The sequence below is a fragment of the Phyllostomus discolor genome, chromosome 2, assembly GCF_004126475.2.
Source record: "Phyllostomus discolor isolate MPI-MPIP mPhyDis1 chromosome 2, mPhyDis1.pri.v3, whole genome shotgun sequence".
NCBI classification, from domain to species: domain Eukaryota; kingdom Metazoa; phylum Chordata; class Mammalia; order Chiroptera; family Phyllostomidae; genus Phyllostomus; species Phyllostomus discolor.
The window spans coordinates 51,646,692-51,668,099 of record NC_040904.2 but is presented as its reverse complement, the minus strand read 5'-3'; the positions used below and the strand labels follow the sequence as shown (position 1 = coordinate 51,668,099).

Here is a 21,408-nt window from a genome sequence, read left to right as displayed (position 1 = left end):
ATGAATATAACATAAAAGTGCATTATGCCATTTTCTAGCACAGCGAGGACAGTCGTCTGGAGTGGAGAAATCCAGAGTTCTTTAGAAGGATTTGACTTGAGGATTCTCGGAAGGTCTGACCTCAAACCTGCCCCCGCCCCCATGCGCCGATGCTGTGATTCCTCTGCAGTCACCGTTATTAAAAGGTACACACGCTTTGGGAAAAGTAACACCTTAAACTGCCACCAATCTCACCCTAATTTGACAATATTAGCAAAGTGCTCATTTTCTTTTCAAACTATTGCTGGAGAGTAAGACATAAAAGAAACAGGAAACTAAACCTAGAATAAAAATGAAGGGGCATGATTGGGACATGGTGTCTGGTAGGAGACACCCATGCCTCCCCGGAGGTCCAGGGGAGGAAGAGAGAGTTCGGGGTTACCCGGGGGCAGAGTTGGTGCCACGAGAAAGGGAAGTGGTAAGTCAGGGACCCAGGAGGGAAGAGAGATAAGGTCTCTCCTGACGCTGACTGCAGTACGTGGCCCCTTCTGTTACCCTGATTCTTAACCCTGCCATTACACTGTGGAGTCTTTTTGGCCCCGGCGTAAAATCTGAATCAGTTTAATAGGTCCACATCTTTCTTTGAGTCTTCTCTTTAGTCATTTTATCTACCATATTCCCAGCTCCCTCATTGCACACCCTCCTCAATATTTACCTGAACATTTCCTTTATGTAATGCTTATGCTTTTAATGATGTCACAGAAAGCACGTCACTGGCTGCTGGTGTGTTATAATGTCTGATAAAGTCTTAGGGCATAGAGACCGCAATCATTTTTCCCCACCTGCTGTTGACAACAATTCCACTGGAACGGCACTAAAAAGCAGTTTGCTTCATTCAACACATGATCAATAAAATGCAAGAATAAAATCACAACTCTCCTTGACTTCCAGTAAAAGCCTTAAAAAGTAATATGGGATATGATTTTCTAAAATTGGCACCTGAAACCTACTTTAATGTCTTTCTAAGGTTAAAACCTTTGAAATACTTCAAAAGCCAAAGGAAACAATGTGGGTAACAGTCCATTCTTGCTTGTCAGGGACTTTTTTGATAAGTGGGTAGTTTCTGAGAAAATCACTGGATCTGAAACACCGGAGCCAAGAGCCCCCTCCCCCACAGCCCTCCCCACTGCCCCTGGGCACAGGAGCAAGGGCATGGGCATCCACCCTCAAATGGCTTCTTAGGCAAACTTCTTCAAACTGCCTAACCAAATGCCGAATTTCCCAATTTCTTTGCTGGCCAGGAGTATGAATTTAGATGTCAACCCTAACCATTTGGAGCTCTTATCTTTTTTTTTCAAAATCACATATAATCTTCTCTTCTTCCCTCTGGCAAATACAAAATAGCCACCCTCAGGGAAAAGGAAAATAATATTTATAGTAGAAGATAAGGTAATGTGATTTTGTTAAGATCTTCTGCTGGCTCACTCTAAAGGCTACTGCTTCTTGTTCAGGCTGCCACAGAAAATCTACGCTAGCAGGGAGCAAAATTTCCTTGGCTCAGTGATGAGATAATATCACTAAGCAATTTATTAAAGAACTTGCCATCCATCATTGGGGTTTGAAACAATAATGATACATTGAAAATAAGCATTCCTCCCAGGTTTTCCTTTCCCCCTCCTCACAAATTCCTTCAGTTCCAATACCTCTTCAGTAAACTGTTAACAGTATTTCGCTTTTTGTCTCTTTGAGAACAAGCCCAGGAATGAGAAGGCACTGGCGGCGGCTGTCACAAACCCAATGGTGCTTATTGCTCTGTTGGCCTGTGAAGAGACAAGCAAGCAAGACACACATTTCATTCCAAAGGCATCTCAGTCTCCTAACCCCACGGTTTAGGTTGTTCCTTAAACTGAGGACCCATCTTACTGTGCAACAAATACATTTAAAATTCAGTGTAAGATTTGGATTTTACAGGAAGATGAAATAAATGTATAATTTTTATAATGATGACAAAGATAAAGATGAATACACATGGATATACATATGTATGCATATACATACTCCTCATATTTTTATAGTCCCTGACCCTTAACAAACTCACTATCACAGTCCCTACTAATCATCACAGCGCACCTGCCAGGCAGTATTTCTCCTGTCTTGCGAAAGTTGAAGAGTTAACAGTGATTTGCCCAAGGTCGTGAGGCTGGAACGTTTAGCTATCGGCTGAGTCTTGAACCACGTTTTCACCCTCTATACCCCCCTACCTGCTCCCCACACATGGGTTTGGTTGCGTCTATACCAGGGTGAGTACTGGGTGTGTGTGTGTGTGTGTGTGTGTGTGCGTGTTTTCCCTGACACAAGAATGTCTGTTAGCAAATAATTCAGGGATGTGATCTGAGCCAAATACCTGTGAGCTCTTATTGGGTAGATACAATCCGCATTCTGAGAAACTTGAAAAGAAGTCAATACTGATGTTAATTATCATGTCAAAAATTAATTTCCCATGTAGACAAACGAGTATAAACCACTCTCAAGCTCAATTGTCCATAGAAGAGTTCAGACATTTATAGCTTTAAGGGTATTAATCATCATCATGATGAGAGATCTAATGAATATTCATGGTTTTCACGGTATTCAACTGATAGTGCCTTCCATCTTCATGGGCTGGAGTGTAATTTTATCACCTGATACTTCAGTGTCAGGTGTTCTGAAAACGACAGTGGTTCTCTGGAATTTGAGAATCAGGCTCTCCAACAGAGCAAAACATTTTCCACAAATGAGCCTGGAGACTGGCCCCAATGCTGGACAACCTGGCCCAGCCCACACTTGGGCACGCTGTCTGTCTAACCCCCAGGCCTCCCACACCGAGCCTGGCACCCCCGCCTCACTGCTGCAGGCCGCCTCCCTAACCGAAGCTTCCCTGTTGGGAGCAGGCAGAAGGAGCCACGGCTGGGAAAGAAGGGCAACGACAGGAGTGTTCACTCCAGGCCGCCGCCCTGTGGTCTGCAGGGACAAGGCCGGCACCTGGAACTGCCGGCTCTGCCACCTTCCCCAGTCGCCAGGGAGAATGGCACTGGGGAACAACTGACAATCCCTGTTTTAGTTTACAATTGTAATTTTATCTGTTTGTTTGGTTGTTTAATGTATTTGTAATGTTTAATTGGTCACTAAGTTATTCCCCAGGAGAGTCAGAATTCACTATAGCATAGAGCTACCGGCAATAGTACACGGGGTGCAAAGAGACGCAGGCAGATACAGGACACAAGACGCACTTCCAAAGACAGGCAGAATCAATAATCACACGGGGGTCAAAGATTGCAAGTCAGGCCGGACCTTCACGAGATTCCAGGCAGATGCTGAGGGGCCCTGAAGGCATGATGCAGGGAAGTGTGGCAGGCAACTGGCAAAACAGGAAGGGCAGTTGGTGTCTTCAAACAGAGGTGTCAAATGGCAGCCAGGGTCCAGCCCTGGAAAAACTCAGGGTCCTGTGAATGGGTGGGTGGAGGGGACGGAAGTGGCACCCAGCTAGGTGCAGATCTAATAAACTGGGTATTTTTCAGTCACTTAGAAACACGAAGTGTGAGAGAAATCCCATGAGCCTGAGAGGCCGGGGAACAAGACAGGCAACCTGATCCTATACCCAAGAGTGCACAGTCCAGATACAATAATAATAAGGCCACTTCTGGCAGAGCGTGCACTTTCTCAAACCCCAAATGCTTATTTCAAGTTGCATTCTAGATGGTAAAACCCCAAGCAGTTTGAACAATCCCTTGGAGTTGTAAGTAGTGGGGTCTGACCTGCAAGATTATAACATCCAGGGCTGTCTCGGTGAATCAGCGTGAACAAAGCTTTTTCTTTATGGCTTACTTAGGATTATAAAAATCACCAAATCCGACTGGCTGTGGGACACAGCAAAGTCTTCACTCTGAGGATCTATCTATACACGTGCAATGAACCAGCCTCTCCCGGCTCTCCCGCTCCCCACCGAGACTCTCAGGCTGCAGTGCTAGGCAGTGCAACACAGTCAGGCTCGGCTGTGTGTCACCTCGTCCAGGCTTATCCAAGGGACCTGCCGTCTTCCACGAAGAGAGACACATTTTAACAACTTGTTCAGGCACAATAGTGAGACATGTTGATTTTAGAAAATTTTAAAAAGTATATAGGAAAATCAAGCCACAGGCCAGGAGAAAACACTTGCAAAAGACAAATCTGATAAAGATTGTTATCCAAGATATGCAAAGAACTCTTAAAACTCAACAATAAGAAAACACAAAAGCAACTTGATTAAAAATGGGCAAAAGATCTCAAATGATACATCACCAAATATGATATGCAGATGGCAAATAAGCATATGAAAAGAAGCCCAACACCACAGGTATTTGGGCAATTGCAAATGAAGACAAGAAACCAACATGCACCTATCAGAATGGCTAAATTGCAAACCACCAAATGCTGACGAGAAGGTGGAGCGACAGGAACTCTCAGTCACTGATGACGGGAATGCAAAATGGGAGAGCCCGTTTGGAAGGCAATTTGGTGGTTTCTTATAAAACTAAACATACTCATACCAGACCATCCAGCAACCACACTCCTTAGTATTTATCCCAAAGAGCTGAAAATTTTCATTCACACAAAAACCTGCACAAATGTTTATAGCAACTTTATTCATCATTGCCAAAACTTGGAAGCAACCAAAACGTCCACCAGTAGGTGAATGTACATCTGGACAATGGGCTATTACTCAGTGATAAAAAGAAATGTGCTAGCAAGCCATGGAAAGATATGAAGGACTTTAAAATGTGTATTTCTTAGTATAAGAAATGACATTCTGGAAAACTATATGAAATCCTGGAAAAGGTAAAACTATGGCAACAGTAAACAGACCAGTGGGTAAGGGGAAGAAGGGGTGAACTGGCCTAGAGCACAGAGGATTTTTGGGACAGTGAAAACACCTCTGTATGATGCAGTAACGACACATTTGCTGAACCACATGGAATGTGCAACAGAAAAACTGAACCCTAATGTAAATTATTTTTATGGGAGGAAAAATGCTTTCTCTACGCACCTTAGGTTCTCACATGAGCCTCTGCAACAAAAGACAGGCTAACAAGAAAAAAAGCGCAGAAGTTTACTAACATACACGTCTCAGGCAAGAGTAACTCGAATATGTGGCTTAGAATTCAGGCTTTACAGCATTTTCAACAAAGAGCAGGTGGTTGTAGGGAAATGATAGGACAAAGGAAAGTGGTTTTAGGCTTCTGAGGACAGCAAACTGTAGGAAAGCAAGTATATGGGAAACTAATGGCAGACAGAGCCTCGTCAGTCGAGTTTGTTATTATTCCTCTGCTGCCCCCACCAAGCTGGGGAGTGTCTCACCTTAACCCCAGGCTGTCCCCGGGGATTGAATTTTGTCCCTCCTGATAGAGAAAGGAGGGAAACCTGTGAAAATGCAGGTCTCACTTTCAGGTACTTTCAGGCAGAGAGAGGGCAAGAAGCTTTTTTTGTCTCTGCTTCTTCTCAATGTCTTCAGCTCATAATAATCTTCACATCTAAGTGATATGTTTTGGGCTAACACATCCTGGTTTCTTTCACTATGGACTTTAAGTGATGATGACGCACTGATGTTGTTGATCTTTGGTGACAAACACACCACACGGATGAGGGGCGTAGATGCTGGGGAAGGCCATGCACGTGTGGTGGGGAGGGAGATACAGGAACGCTGTACTCTGAGCTCAATTTTGCTGTGAATCTAAAACTACTCTAAAAAATAATGTGTGTTAAATTTTTAAAAATACAGAAAAGCACAAAGAAGAAAAAGAGAGAGCAACAATACCACCTTTTTATTTTTAAAAATGCATTCACAGTCCTTTTTTAATTGGAGGAAATACATAGCTATTTCCCAGGAGAACTGTTCTAAGCTCAAGACCCCTAAGCCTTAAGGGAACCCAAAAAACTAATCTATGCCAGCCATTACTAGTAGCAATACTATTAATTATTGACAGTAATAAAAATAATAATTAAAGTGCTATATTTCCTGTTAGATCAGCAGAGGTTTTTATTAAAGAGTGCCAACAGAGATCTATAAAATTCCTAAAATAGTGCCATTAAGAATAATATCCAGTGTTTATTAGGATGGATAATATGTAATACAGAATGCTAAGGGATTTCAAATATCTCCTGTAATTTACAAAACAATTTCAGTTTATAAATTAGGAAACTGATAAACAATGTGCCCAAAATCACCCAGCTAGTAAGTGGGGAAGACGGAGTTCTACCCCAGGTCAGCCGAATTCCAAAGCTCAGGTGGGTTCTTAGGGCTCTCACTGCACGCTCGTCATCAGCACCTGCTAGGGAGCCATTCTACTAGTTGCTGAGGGGCGATGAATTTTTATCGCCCTTGATTCTGGGTATGAAAAGTGAAAAGATGATGGATTGCAAGTGAGAGTCAAAGCAAGATGATGACTCTAATTCTTTTTCATTTAGACATATTTTTTTAAAAATGGCTCAATGAGTGCAGTGGAATTGTACCATTTAACAACAGAGAAAAATGGACTCAATTTCTAGCCATACCACTAGTTTCCAAAGCAAACGTGAGCAGAAATTTGTGTGTATGTATTCTGTGTTCTGGCCCAGAAGCAATTTATTGTTCCATGTGGGTAGTACATTCATTATGTAAATGCATTTCCTAATAAAAATTAATTTCCAATTAAATCATTTCCTAATGAAAACAAATGTATCCTTTTATTATGTTTCATCTCCCATTTTCCTAAGCTTCCATGAGAAGAATCTTAACCTCATTCCTTAGAATAGATGTTTGTATAACTGATCCACCATTTCAAGATACTGGAAGCCTTTACATGTTCATTTTCTTACACCACCTTAAAAATCTTTAGGTTAAAATATCAATGATGGAATTGAATTGGTGGGATAACAGGTAGGGAAAAAGCAATTGACTCCAGCATGCTTTTAGTCACAAATCTGCCACACCCGAAAATAGTGGAGGTAAATGACAATGTTGCAAGCTACTTTAAAAATAAGGTCAATTACTCCATTAAAAATAGTCCAAAATCTCAATGAATCAACTTAAAAGCACAAAATTTCTTTGAAACTAGCATTGTAAGTTGATAGAAAACATTTACAAACTCATCAAGATATGTCATCCGCTGGCCTCTGTCAGCCAATGAGAAAGAGCGTTAGAATCACCGTCTGTTTTTGGCAAATGAACTCCCACGTAAAACAGTCAACAATCTTTTCAGCACATGTTTTCAGTATATAAGGTCACTGATTTAAGACTGTTGTATGGTGGGATAACCAGGGAAAAAATTGAAGGACAGAAGACAGCAGACTAACAGAAAGCTATGGTCCTGATTCTGCTTCAAGTCCCTTCTACTCCAAATTTATGATATTAACATTCTATTCTCAGTTTGGCTATCAACCTGCTGCATGACCTTGAACAACTCAATTCCCTTCTTTGTCTTTCAGTGTTCTCTTATTTTCTTGTTCTTGTCACTTTGCGTGAGGCCTGGGAACCTTCTCACGGTCAATATTCTTTTCCCAATGTAAGGAACTCCTTACATGTACCTCTCTCAAAGAAAACTCACCTGCTCTGAAACTCCTTCTCCATAGCGAAGCAAAGTCACAAAATGCTCACAGTTGTTGACCAGTACGTCATACTCCACCTCCTGTCCGATAACAAACTCTGACCGTTGCATGACTTCTTCCGTGGGGAGAGGGGAGTATGCTTCATCATATTTATTGTTTATTCTATATGTGTCATTTCCCACAACATCCTTCAACAGCTGCATCTTCACCAGGGCCTTCCTACTGAAGACAGACTTGGCGCTTGTAAATGATGCAGGAATGCCATCCTCTACAAGGAGAATTCTGGTTAGCAAGCTACAGTGGCCCAGGGGACTCCACACCATCTAAAGACTGAAAGTGCTGGGATAACTAAAGCCAGCTCTGTTCCAAATGTAGCATCAAACCAGAAATCACTTAATCTTACCACTTTAAGATTTGTTCATCTTACGCACTCATTGTAATTTAACAACACACTTACTCACTACTGTAGGAGTGAGAGTGCAAGAAAACTTTGGAAAATTTAAATCTTCCCAAGAGCAAATTGGGTGAGAAAACCATACCCCGCTTTGAGTGAAAAGTTCTCTCTCAGTTGGTATTATTACTAGAGATCTTGGTATATGTTTCTAACACAATACAGATGGGATCATTATCCACATTTTCTACACAGCAGTCTCTTTCTCAGTATGCGAGCCCTTCCCAACTAACCCTGTGGGCTTTAGCAGTAGTGCGTTATGATTAGTACGGCTGTTCTAACACCTAAGCTGCATTCCTTACCCCCACCCCCACTTTTTCCACTTATTCTTTCAACTAGGCTTCAATTTGGGTCCAATTTGCAATCTGCACAATACCTCACTCCTCTGAGGGGTCAGCTGGGGTCAGACAGAATCACCACTTTTGTCTTGCCTGTTTCTTTGGCCAAGACACTAAGTCTTGGTCCTGAACCTGAGCCTAACCTAACATTCACTGTCCGCTACACGTGGCCTCGTGCTGTGGCTCACCCGCCTGTTAGAAGGCCCCATGCCCCGTCACTCTGTCTTAGCTGCCTCTGTGGGTAAGCATTTGCCTAGACTGCCAGGGACCTCTGGATCCTGACCTGCCACAGTTGGCATCTGAAGCTGGACAGACACCTCCTCAGTGTCACTCCAACTCCAGGCTCCAGTCCCTCTCCATCTGTCCAAGACTGCCATTGTTCCAATACATCATGAGAAGAAGGGTCTCTACATGCCTAGTGTTTAGACGCTTTTCCTTTTAGTAATGACTGAAAGTGAACCTTCTTTTCCACTCCTCTTTTGTTCTATCTGCCAAGGTCCTATTCATTGGAGCAGCATTTCCAAAGCTCACACATCGAAAGTTCTTACACAAGACAAGTTCTTTGATCACATATATCCTAGTTAGAATTATTGAACTTTTTTTTTTACTACTCTGGTATAATCAATTTGGAGATGAGGAGATTGAAGCTTGGGGAGGTAAACTGACTTGCAAAATATCACGAGTAGTTAACAGCAGAAACAGGAATTAAATTGCAGCCTACAGAATCATAGCTCAGTGACTGGACCACATTAATATGAAACTTACAACATGAAAATAGGGAAACAGCGCCAAAATCTCATATTATTTTCCAGATATGAAAGTTGCAGGGATAACGCAGAGAGCTGCCAAGTGTTAATCACTAGGCTCTGCAGAAACTACCAGCTCTGTATCATAAATGTCATTTTATTTGTTATTTTCATTTTCAATATCCTAGAAGAAGAAACTATCTCAAAATATTGCTAAAATTGCTTCATTAAAAGTTCTCAAGATAGTAAGATTTGGGCCTATAAACACTTCTTCTTAAAGGTACCCTGAGGGGGGAAAAATACTCCAGGCTATTTATCTGTATATACTTTTCTTAATAAATTGTGCTCATTTCTAAACATTTAGAAAGTACAGAAAAATACAGCATAAACACATAAATATAAATCATCCAGCATCCTGCCACCCAGAAATGATTACAATTATTTTAATGTACTATTATTTCTTCTATTAACATACATATAGGTGCATGCATGTGTGTGTATATATTCTTTTTTTTTGGCAAACTGAGTTTTATCACATGTTGCATGGAATTTTCAAATAAAGATCATACAAGGATCATCACTTATGCAATTAAACATGTCCAGAAATGTGGTCTTTAGTGGCTATTGTTTTTTATCTAACTAGTGCCTCATCCCATCACTGCCTCTCTTTTCTGAAAAGACTCTCTCTAGGCCAGTGAGTATCCCATTCTCCTGAGCATAGTGATGGTTCAGCAATGGGTATGGGGCCCAGACTGGAGGAATTAGAGTTTCTAACTGCAACATGCAAGGATTTGCTATCTCCTCTGTTGAATCACAGGATTAGAAAAATAAGGGCCTAATGTTGCTGAGGGTCATCAGTTCAGCTTCTGAGAGAGATGGAGCCTAGGGAAATGAGGACAACAGACAGAGCAAAGTACAGATGTGTGAGAGAGGGTCTTATAGTGCTCAAAGTTCTCAATCGAGGCACCCCTGAGGCCAGCACCATCTGTCCCTTTTCTGTAGTTTTCCTTAGTGAAACAATTAGTGATCTTTTTGTTTAAGCTCATTTGAGTTGATTACTATTACTTGCAGCTGAAGAATCTTGCTAAACACAGATGTCTAATATTTTGTTGTTAAATAATAATCTGTTTACCATTCCACTGTTGAACATGAAGCCATTATCTGTTTTTCAAACCATTATAAATGAGATAGATGTGAACACCCTTACACAGGAATGCCAGTCAACAACCCTTAAATCTCTCTCAAGAACAGATTTGCAGAAGTCCAGTGGCAGGCTCAGGGCCTGTCAGCTCTTTTAAGACTCTTAACACATGTCATTAAATTGTTTTTGTGAATCATTTTATCAACATATTTGTATCAAGAATATCTTTGTATTCATTTCATTATGCCCTTATCAACAATGGTTGCTACCATTTTTTTAACTTTTGCTAATGCGACAGGCATAAAATTGGTCATTTTATTTGACAATTCTTAGATTACAAAAAAGCTAAAACAGGTACTGGCTTTTACTTTCTTCTCCTACAAACTGTTTTGTAACTGTTTGTCTGTTTGTTTTTGAGGGATTTGGGTGTTTACCGTCCACTTGGCCCGAGAAACTCTTTCCCAAATATCATCTGTCTGGTTTTCTCATCTCAAGTTGTTTCTCAAATGTTACTTTCTTATGAGATTTTTCCCAACCACCTCATTTAAAAATACAGAACCTCCTAGCACTTTCTATCCTGCTTCTATGATTTATTTTGTCCACATTACTTATTTACTTATCTTTATTCTAATATTGTTCTCTGTGGTCTCTCTCTCTCTCACTCACTCACTCTACCACCCCGCCCCCCCGCCCACAAATAGAATGTAAGCCCCACCACATTGGGAGCGGTTTACGTGCCCCCAGCATCTAGAAAAGCATTTGACACATACTCAGTAATCTATAAATAAATGTGAATGAATTGAAATAAACAATTTGTGTGGTATATGAAAACATTGACTGTTGTCATGTTTGTGGCAATTACTGTTCCCAGCTGATTCTTTACTTTTTAATGGTGCTTTCTTTTTTAAACCAGAAGTTTTAAACTTTTATGCTAATTGGCCTTTGTGATCTCTTCAATGTCACTTTGGTCTTAAAATGGTCTTCCCTAAACCTAGATCAGCTATATTCATCTACTTTCTCATCTTATTTTGTTTAATTGTGTGATTCTGTGCATGATTCTTTCTTGTAATAAGGAAACTAAGAAGCCCCAGGAGCTGCTGGAGACAAACCTCACCTAGAGGTGCTACGTTGATGACGTAGCCGTCACCCAAGTACAAGGCCCAGTGCTGATAGCCAGGACGAAACACTTCAATCAAGTCCCCTGGCCGGGGGTTGCCAGGATACTTCAAACTAAAGCAATCATTAAACGCCATCTGTAATGACAGACATAAAGAAAATCTAGCTGATGCAATCTGCCAAAAGAAAATCAGTTAAAACTTCCATACAAGCAAAGGGAGACAGAATTTATTAGGATTATAGTCCTTATTAAAGACCTAGACCCATGCCCTTGACTGTTTGTTTGAATGATTCCAACACTGGATTACATGTGCACAAGAGAACAAGTGGAGAAAGACTTTTTCTGCTATTGCTTCATTTTCTGTAGCAATGTTTCTCATCCTGATTAGTCTCAGGGCCCCTTTATTATAATAAGCATTTTATAATTATCTCTTTAAATCCAGAAATTCACAGATAATATTACTTACCTATAGACAAAACTTCAAGAATATTAATATGATGCCCTATTTGGAATAGAAAAGGGAAGGACATTTATATGACTAGCTGTTTTACCATGTAAATAACTACACAAAAGACATAATAAAGTATGCAAATACTTGCACTTACTGAGCATGAAGAAGTCAGGATTCAAAAGCAGAAGATGAGAAGTCTTTCAACCTTTCACATAGCGGCATAACAAAATCAAAGAGCAGAGGTATGGGTGGGTGCTAACACTCTGTGGAGGAAAAAAACACCGTATTACAAAACTTACTCTGTGAGTTCATTTAAGTAGACCTGAGCTCCAGGCTCAGATGAGTATCCAGCCAGATATTCAGGCATCTAGTAGGACACAGAATATTTCTTCCTTGTGCTGGACTGTGCTGTGCAAGCCTAGGCACTCAGGCCTCTACCCACTAAATCTCAGTCAATGCCCTTTGTCACTGTGATAGCCACCAACACCCCCACAGACAACCCCACCCCACACTGCTCTGCCTACTGCCCGATTCCTCACTTACTGACTCCAGAAACAGTGTAAAGTGGTCAGCCCTGAAGTGGGGTAACTCGGAAGGTTGGGAAATTCATCCTATTGACGAGTATATCTGAAAATTCTAAGTTTGACAAGCTTGTTTTTCCTTATAAATTAATACTTTTTAGAAAAAAGCCTATAAGTCTCTTATAGTTTATTATTATGGAAGGTTACATTCTCTCTATATGGCACAGAACTAGAATAGGAAGTTATGTATATCCACCAATAATCAAAAGATTTAATGCTAGATCCATGTTGGATATCTGATTGACAACAGAGTGTTCCTCATCATCTAATATACAAAATAGATTCAAGTGCCAGAAAGGGAAACTTCCAAATCATCTAAATTATAATTATGATAGCACAGGCTAAGGACTTGAGGACATAAACTATCATTTTTCTGGCACTCTTCAAGTCTTTTTTATGACAATATTGGGAGGGTGTTTTCCCAAGTATTTGTGTGCCATCTGTTGAAAACTTCAATCATTACACTGGCACCAAAATGTGGTCCAATATAAACTGTCCATCTGTTGAAAAGTAACTATTAAAACAACTTTATGGAAACCATTAAGTATAACCACCCTCTCAAACATGTTTGAGTCTTATTAATATGGCAGTTCAGAATTTGGCCACGTGGGCACTAGAGGAAAAATAGATCATATACTACAATATAAACAAACACATTTCCAATGAATAGGAATCAGCAAGCACATGCAGCTGCCTGCTAGAATTCAGAGACCTAGCCAAGCCCACAATAATAACCATCATTCAAACAGAGGGCACTTTGTAGTGTAACATTTTTTCTCAAATGCACTCTCTCAATTAACCCTATTTAATTTAAAAAAATCTGCAACTATTTGAGTTTATTATGTTATTAGCCCATTTTACAGGTAAATAATGACAGTAGAAAATGCCAACTTTTGGAAAACACCCAATGAAACCTTTATCTTATAAAATATAGAGGGGTGTATATATTTTATATTAAAATATAAAAATGTTTTAATAATGTATATTAAAAATATATTATAAAATAACTAGAGTAGGTGTTAAAAATGTGAGCTCTTGCCCTGACCTGTGTGGCTCAGCTGGTTGGGCATCATCCTGAAAAGCAAAAGACCACCAGTTTGATTCCCAGTCAGGGCATATGCCTGGGTTGCAGGTGTGGTCCACGGGTCTGGGTTTGAGCAAGAAGCAACCAATTAATGTTTCTCCCTTACATCAATGTTCCTTTCCCTCTATTTATCCTTCCCTTCCCTTCTCTCTGAAAAAAAAATAAATAAAATATGTTTAAAAGTATGAGCTCTTGTTTCAGGTCTTCTAGTTACTAGTTCGGTTACTTAGGGAAAGTTATTCAAATTGTCTAAGTCTCAGCTTTTTCATTTTGAAGGCAGGCAGGCAGAAAGTATAAGGCAGGCTGAATTGTGGATCTCGAAAAGGTGCTGCCAGTAACCCTCAATAGACTGTCTAAAAACTGTTCATGAGCTCTCTATGAACCGGCAAGAGCTAGGCAGGTGGGTGGTGAGAGAGGGGGGCTACTTGTAAACGCTGGAAGATTGGTTCATGGCTCATGTGTGACATTAGTGCCTTATCCTCTCTTTCAGCCACAATGATTCTGTGGAATGGATGATTCCACTGCAAAATTTTAATATATTTAACACATTTTAAATTCTGACGTATAACTTGTAAACTGATTTATGCAAAGCAATTTAATTGATTTCATGAAGCCTGTCATTTTTAAAAGGAGAGATGACAGGATAACAAGGAAAGTATGTCATATGAGTAAGGTCTCAATAAATTAAGAGAGGAGTCTGCAGGCTAATATATTAAGGGGAAAGTAATTTCTGAACCAAACACAGAATCGCAGCAATTTACTGCAGAAAGGTAGTTCAGATATTACCAAACTCAGTGCTCTGCAACCTCATTTTCAGCAGTGGGGCACTGTACCAAATCAAATATTGGACAGACCCTTAAAAATATACAACACGAACAGCAGAGCTGCCCTGAATGAAGTCAGGGGTGGGGGGCATGAGGATCCCATCTGCTCCTTATTGTTGCTGCTACCAAGAATCTTGGACCGCAGACCTTCCAGGAACAGAGCTGGAATAACGCCCATCTAGTCCTAATACAACCCCCTCACTTTTAGGACACAGGAGACAGAACCCGGTAAGTAACTGGTCTTGCCCAAAGTCACATGGTATTATAAAAAAGATTTTCAACAAATTGTTTTGCTAGACGAATTGGACTTTCACTGAGGAGGGGAAGTCAACCTAAGTCTCACACTTTATACAAAAACATAATGCAAAATGGATCATGAACTTAAATTCATGAACTTAAATGTGAGATGTAAAACTATACAGCACAGAGGAAAAGCACATAGGAGAAAATCCTCAGAATCGAGGGTAAGCAAAGAGTTCTTAGACATGTTACCAAAAGTATTGTCCACAGAGGGAAAGACTGACAATTGGATGTCCTCAAAATTAAAAACTTGCACTGTAAAAGATCTGTTTAAAGGAGCCAGAAAAGAAAAAAAAATACAGAGTAGGAGAAAATATTTTCTTTTTTTTTTAAATTTGAGTCTTTTTTTAAGATTTTATTTTTTTATTTTTACAGAGGAAAGGGAGGGAGATAGAGAGAGAGAGAGAAACATCAATGTGTGGTTGCTGGGGGTTATGGCCTGCAACCCAGGCATGTACCCTGGCTGGGAATCGAACCTGCGACAATTTGGTTCACAGCCCGCGCTCAATCCACTGAGCTATGCCAGCCAGGGCTCAGGAGAAAATACTTTCAAAAACAAAAAGTCTACAGAGTTGGAGAAACTATTTGCAAACTATATATCCAATAAAAAAACTAGTTTGGAGAACATATAATGAACTCTCAAAAACTCAGCAAAAAAAAAAAAGCAAAGAATATAATTAGAACCTGAGCAAAACACACAAGAACACATTATCTGGAAGAAGAGACATAGATGTCAAGTAAGCTACATTAAACATCACTAGCCATTCAGACAATGCAAATTAAAACCCTGACCAGCAAGACAGCCCTGCACACCAATCACAACAGCAAAAATAAAACCAGCGACCACAAAATGCGGGCAGGGATGCGGGATAACTGAGGAGAACACAAAATGGTGCAGGCACTTTGGAAGAAGTCTCAATTTCTTCACTTAATTTGCAACCTCTATATGATCCAGAAACTGCACTCCTAGCCACTTATCCCAGAGACAGAAGACCATGAAGACTTACAATCATGCAAAAAACCCATACACAAGTGTCTATAGCAGCTTATTCATAATAGCCAAACCTGGAAACAACCTAGATGACCTTCAACAGGTAAATGGTTAAACAAACGGCGGTCCAACCAGACTATCAAACAGTGCTGCTAAGGAACAAAAGAGAACAAACTATCAATGCATGCAAGGACCTGATTAATCTCCAGAGAATTGCGCTGAGTGAAAAAAAGATGACAAAAGTTGCATAATGTATGATTCTATTTGCATAACATTTTGAAATGACAAAATTATAGACATAGAGAACAAATAGTGACTGCAGAGGGTTAGGAAGAGAGGGAAGTCGGTGTGGCTGTGAAAAGGCCACACGAGAGATCCTAGTGGTGATGGAGAAGCCGTCAGGTCAATGTCCGTCTCCTGGCTGTGATCTTGTATTGCAGTTCTGCAAGTTGTTACCACTGGGGGAAACTAGATAAAGGAGCAAGGAATCTCTCTGTATTATTTCTTACCACTGCATATGAATCTACAATTACTTCAAAATAAAAAGTAATAATTTAAAAAAGACTAATCTTTTTTTAATAGAGTATAGAAGAGGACCAATATGTGCAAGTTACACTGAGGCATTGTGAGCTATGCATGAAGAATATTTTTCATTCCTTGAAGGGGATCCAATAATGGAATGGAGCACCTTCTGCAGAGAGCAGTTTCTGTCACTGGAAATATTTAAACACAGTCAGGGTTGATAAAAATAAAATTCCCATGGTGGGGATGCAGATGGGAGGGTGTTAGGGTGAGGAGACTTTCTCAGGTCCCTTTCAACTATACTGCTCTCATTCTTTTTTCCAGAAAATGTGCTACGTGTAATTCCCAAATCAATACCACAAAATAGATATAATTACTTCCCCCATTTGAAAGATGTGGAACCTGATGTTCATGGCAGTTCAGGAATTCATCCGAAATCACACAGCAGGAAAGGGCAGAACCCACACCTGGTCTCAGATTAGCCTGCCTCCGGGGCAGGCCCCTAATGCTACCTGCTTCTCCTCATGCACACTTACAGGGCCTCCCTTGCTGACATTTTGGAGGCCTCCTCGCACGCTGTCAGACTACCTGACATCTGTGAGCTGATTATTACGACCACCATCTCACAGACAAAGAATCTGAGACTCAGGTGACTTATATGTCAGACCCAAAGCCACACGGAGTGAGTGATGGAACTAGATTTCAATTCCAGGTTTGTCTTTTTATTCCAGACTGCATGCTCCTGCTTTATACCACTGGTTAACACCATTCTCCAAAGGAACTGCTACGAGACAGTCTTTCATCCTGTCCCTCTTCCCAAGTACCCATTAGATAAAGAAGCTGCAAAGCACACAGAATATACATTTCATATACCAACACAGGAAGTTTCTAAACATTCATATGTGGAAACATACACATCTGGAACATTACTCCACATTCATATGTGGAGTGATGAGTAGAGCCTTGGGGAACCCTTGCTCTTCCCCAGCAGGTAAGGTGTTAAAGTAAAGCCAGAAGCATCACCAGGGGTGTCACACTCATTTTCACCAGGGGCCACATCAGTCTTCTAATGTAGTACTTCATAAATGATAAAATAGAACTAATGAAAGATACATTTATAAAGTCCTCTAAGATACTCTGTCTCACCTTTAAGTTAAAAATATTTCATTTTAACAGTTCATATGCACAGAATTGTTTGATCAGTTTAAAATAAAGAGTGGCATGGAGGTAAATCTATAATCTTTGTAACCGATTTCCCTTTCAGCTGCTGAAACAGGCTGCCCTGTGTATAGCTCCATGTTTGGTCCCTAGGGATGCATCAAAAAAAAAAAAAAAAAAAAAAAACAGTAATAACTGCCCCCTGCACAGAGAGACAAACAGTCTGATTAACTGCTTCTCGTGCCCAGGAGGATACCTCTGTTACAGGACTACTAAGAGTACTTTTTCACAATCTACTCCCAAGAATGCTGTGGGAGTCTGAAACACTATGACAAACTATCCCCTGCAGTCCAACAGTCTCCCAGTTCAATTTGGACCCTTTCCCGTTCCAGCTGCATTTTTCATCCACAGTCCTGCTGCACAGAGGTGGCTCCATGAAGCTTTGTGCTCCCAGACTGGCTAATTCACATGGCCTCAGAGCTGCAAGGACCCTCGGTCCAGCATCCTCACTGCAGCTAAGGGTTCCACCTGCCAGCCAGATTAACCAGCCACAGCCACTGCACTGTCATTCTCTGATTAGAATCCCTCCAAAGCTCCCCACTACCAGCTCCTCATCTTGTCCCCTCTATAATGGTGGCCTCCTTATTCACCCCTACTTCTAGGCAAAGCAAACTAATCCTCATTCCTCACACTCACCTGGAATTTTGTTGCTAACACTGAACCCTCTACCTGGAATGCACTGCCCATTTCTAAATGTCCCCAAATGGCCCAGTCTTATAGATCCAGGTCAGATGCTACTCTCTCCCTGAGTTTCTCCTCCAGTCAGCCAGAAATGAGATCTCCTCCTGAGTCTCCACGGAGCCTCCTATCTGATGCCCACTGCATTTCTTCAACCTGCGTCAGTTACTGGTGTCTGGGGAATTTTCTCTTCTGCTTGAAGTGGAGGGCTGGTTCTTGTTCATCTCCATACCTCCAGCTTCCTGCAGAGTGCCTGGCACAAAGAACTGTGCTTTAATGAAGGGGTGAAGAGCTGAAGCACAAGGAGGACGGAATGGCTGGGGTTTCCCAGCACTAAATCACATCCATAGTCCTGAATGCCCAAGTAATAGCACCATTCATATTTCCAAAATCAAATATTTTATAATAAGAACTACTTGTACTATTACTCATCTCCACTTCAGTGAGAACAGTATGTTTAAAAAACCTTGGGAAACCAGACCCGGTTTCTAGTACAGGTTCTTCCACTTAATAGGTGTGTGACTTGGAGACATCAGTCTAGCTTTCCCTCAGAACGCTGTTTTCCCATAAAAAATTAAAAAAAAAACTGGTGGGGGAGGGGGTTAAATTATGCAGATGCTCTCTCTGGAGCTTTTTCCATTACAGTTGGTTCAAACAAATTTGGCAGCCTGTAGGTCCTCCCTCCCTATCCCCAGCACACCTCTCTCTTAAAGCCCGGTCGTCTTGCCCCACTGGTGGCAGCTGCGGAGGTCCCAGAGTTGCCCTGGCCTCTCAGCTGCTGGCTTCCTGCTAGCGGCCGCAGGCTGCCTCCATCTGCTCCAGGCGGACGTCTAGGCGACAGCAGCTGACAACCAACCCAAGTCTGCCTCCAGCGCCAGCGCCAACGCCAGCCCCGCCGCGTGGAGACGCTCCGCGCTGGAGACACTACAGCGCATGCGCAGCCCTGTTGGGGACCCCAGCTGCCCGCCCGTGGGCCCGCCCTAACGCTGCACCCCCAACACTATCCCCACCCCTGAACACGTGCCCCGCCCTTCTCACCCCAGGCGCATTGATGCCACACCTCCCCTCCCCACCCTCTGCCCCAAACCCAGAGGTTAAAACGCAGCCCTGGCGTTGTACGTGACCAATGACAGCCCTCCCAAGCCCTTGGACAGTCCTGCAACTACCTTTGATGGCTGAGGTTATAAAGTTAACTTGTCGTGTCGACCCCACAATTGTTGGTGTGCACACACGAATGCACACTACACCCACTAGAAGTATGCCCCCTTTTAATTCTACACAAACTCCTCTATGCCTGTGGAAAAAATCCTGGTCCCTGCCCCCAAAGAAAATATCTCAGCAAAGATGGGAGGAAGGATTGGCCTTAAAAAATAAAAGCAAACACAAAAAAAACCCCTCCCTGCTTCCCACCGCACACACCCCTGCAGGATATGTGCTTTTGAGCCCAGTTCAGCGTCCAGAGGCTGTGAGGACACGCTTGGATCTCGCTCCCTTTGGACCCCTCTCTGTCACCACCCTCCAACCTCAGATCAACTTCAGAGTAGGAACAGGGAGAAAGAAGAAAGCAGAAAGGAAGGATGCATTGGTCCCCGTTCCACTAGACCTCCAGGTACCAGTTTTCCCCAGGGGGCAATGAAATTTACCTGGCTCTGGATGGGGCCTTCATTAAAGTCAAGACTCTCTCAGGCAGCCCATTCCCCTTCCCACCTCCCCAGCCCGGTCCCTAACAGTGGTTTGGTTTTAGATAGACAAACAGAGCAAGTCCCGTATTCAGCATGACTTGGGTGCATGTGACAGAGCTGGGCCTGACTCTCTTTCAGGCCAGGTAGGCCAGCAGAGGCCTGCAGGAACACAGCCATGTGAGTTTAAAAATAAAGCTGGGAATGAAGAGTATCCTTTTTCTCACTGCTCAGAAAGAGAGGCCAGAAACACTAGCCAGCTAAGTAAGGAAGCCTGGCAGACTGCTTGCAAAGTGCAGTTTTTGGAGCACTGCACAGGCCTTTCCTTCAAATAAGTCATAACCTAGATTTTTACTCTGATGTAAATGGAATCTCAGCTAAAAGGAAGGCTTTTTTTCTTCCTTCTGATTCAAAGGCAGAGATATCTTGCTAATTTTATATTTTGTCACAATGAAATAGAACTACCTTAAAATGCAGCAGCTTTTAAAAAGGAATCAGGTTGTGTTATGAAGATTAAGGGTGTATCTGCATGTGTTTGGAAACAGAGAGTACCTAGAAAAACATTGAAAGCACGTGGGAGCAGATATAATCATTGGCAAAGTGAAAACTAGAACACTTGAGAGGTTGGAGCTTTGTTTTTTTTATGAGTTTATATCTTTCTTATGCATTCCCTTTTCAATACATCTTGTTATAGGCTGAATCAGATATGCCTTTTCAGTAGCCTTTTAATGTCTCAAAAAGAAAGTCATAAACATGCATTTGCTTTATGTTCCCTAACTATTTCAATTTAGTCATCACTGAAGGAAGTGGTTCATGATTTTATACAGGAGAGTTATTGTGAGCACTTATAAAGCCATCCTGCTTATGAGCTAAATTTATTATGTTTGCCAGGTTAATCTGTTTTCTCTAATCGGACACTTAATCATCCAGTCTCCCCCCTACATTATGGATTCATGAATGTCAACTCAGGAGTGTTGCTCAGTCACGGAGAAATGATAAATTGACTTTTCATTTGGGGTATTTGTGATTAAATGCATCATAGCAGAATGAAAATAAAATAAATCTTGTATTTTTACTTCTAGATCCCTGCCAGGTATAGATAAAATGCATTTGATTAAGAGTGAATTCAATTTGATGCTGAATAGAATTTGGAGGAGAAACAGACAATGCTTTGGAGTTCAAGAAAGCTGAGTTCTCTCTGCATTTCTATAGCTTGGAAAAATTGTTAGTCACTCAGAGGTATTCTATAGATGAACAGCACAGAATTAAAATTTCCATTCAAAACAAATGAGGAATTAGTCTCAGGCAGTGATAGCCAAAGTCTGACTGAGCCTAGAGTTGTAATTCTAGGACCCTAAGGGCTGCATATGGTATGTTATGGGAGAAGATGTTACAACCAAATAACAGTTCCCATTATTTTGGCTTTTATATTATGTGAAGCTCTACCTAGATGGCACTCTCAGTTGCTGCCTAGTTGGGTTGAGAGGGTTGAAACATACTGAAATAATCATAATGAAGATGATTTAGTCGTCTTTGTTGTTAAATGAATAAAGTCCACATTCAAGTAAAAGCTCTGTGAGGTGAGTCATTATTTGCTTTTTTAACACGTGGAGACTAAAAACAATTGGCATTGTGTAATGTTAGATGGTCCTCAAAAACAACCCTATTTTGGGATGCTCATTTTCAATTAGCAAAGTATTTTCATATCC

The 21,408-nt window shown here is 41.4% G+C and overlaps 1 protein-coding gene across 1 annotated transcript; it reads right to left on the bottom strand.

Annotated features, from left to right (window-relative positions):
* Window positions 1–1,333: 1,333 nt before the first annotated feature.
* PLAAT1 (phospholipase A and acyltransferase 1) lies at window positions 1,334–18,945 on the bottom strand. Its single transcript, XM_036017852.1, is given in 5 exon segments — window positions 1,334–1,703; window positions 1,705–1,799; window positions 7,578–7,846; window positions 11,369–11,507; window positions 18,721–18,945. Coding segments are annotated over 4 exon segments (537 nt in total). The 5' UTR covers window positions 18,721–18,945; the 3' UTR covers window positions 1,334–1,669.
* Window positions 18,946–21,408: the final 2,463 nt, after the last annotated feature.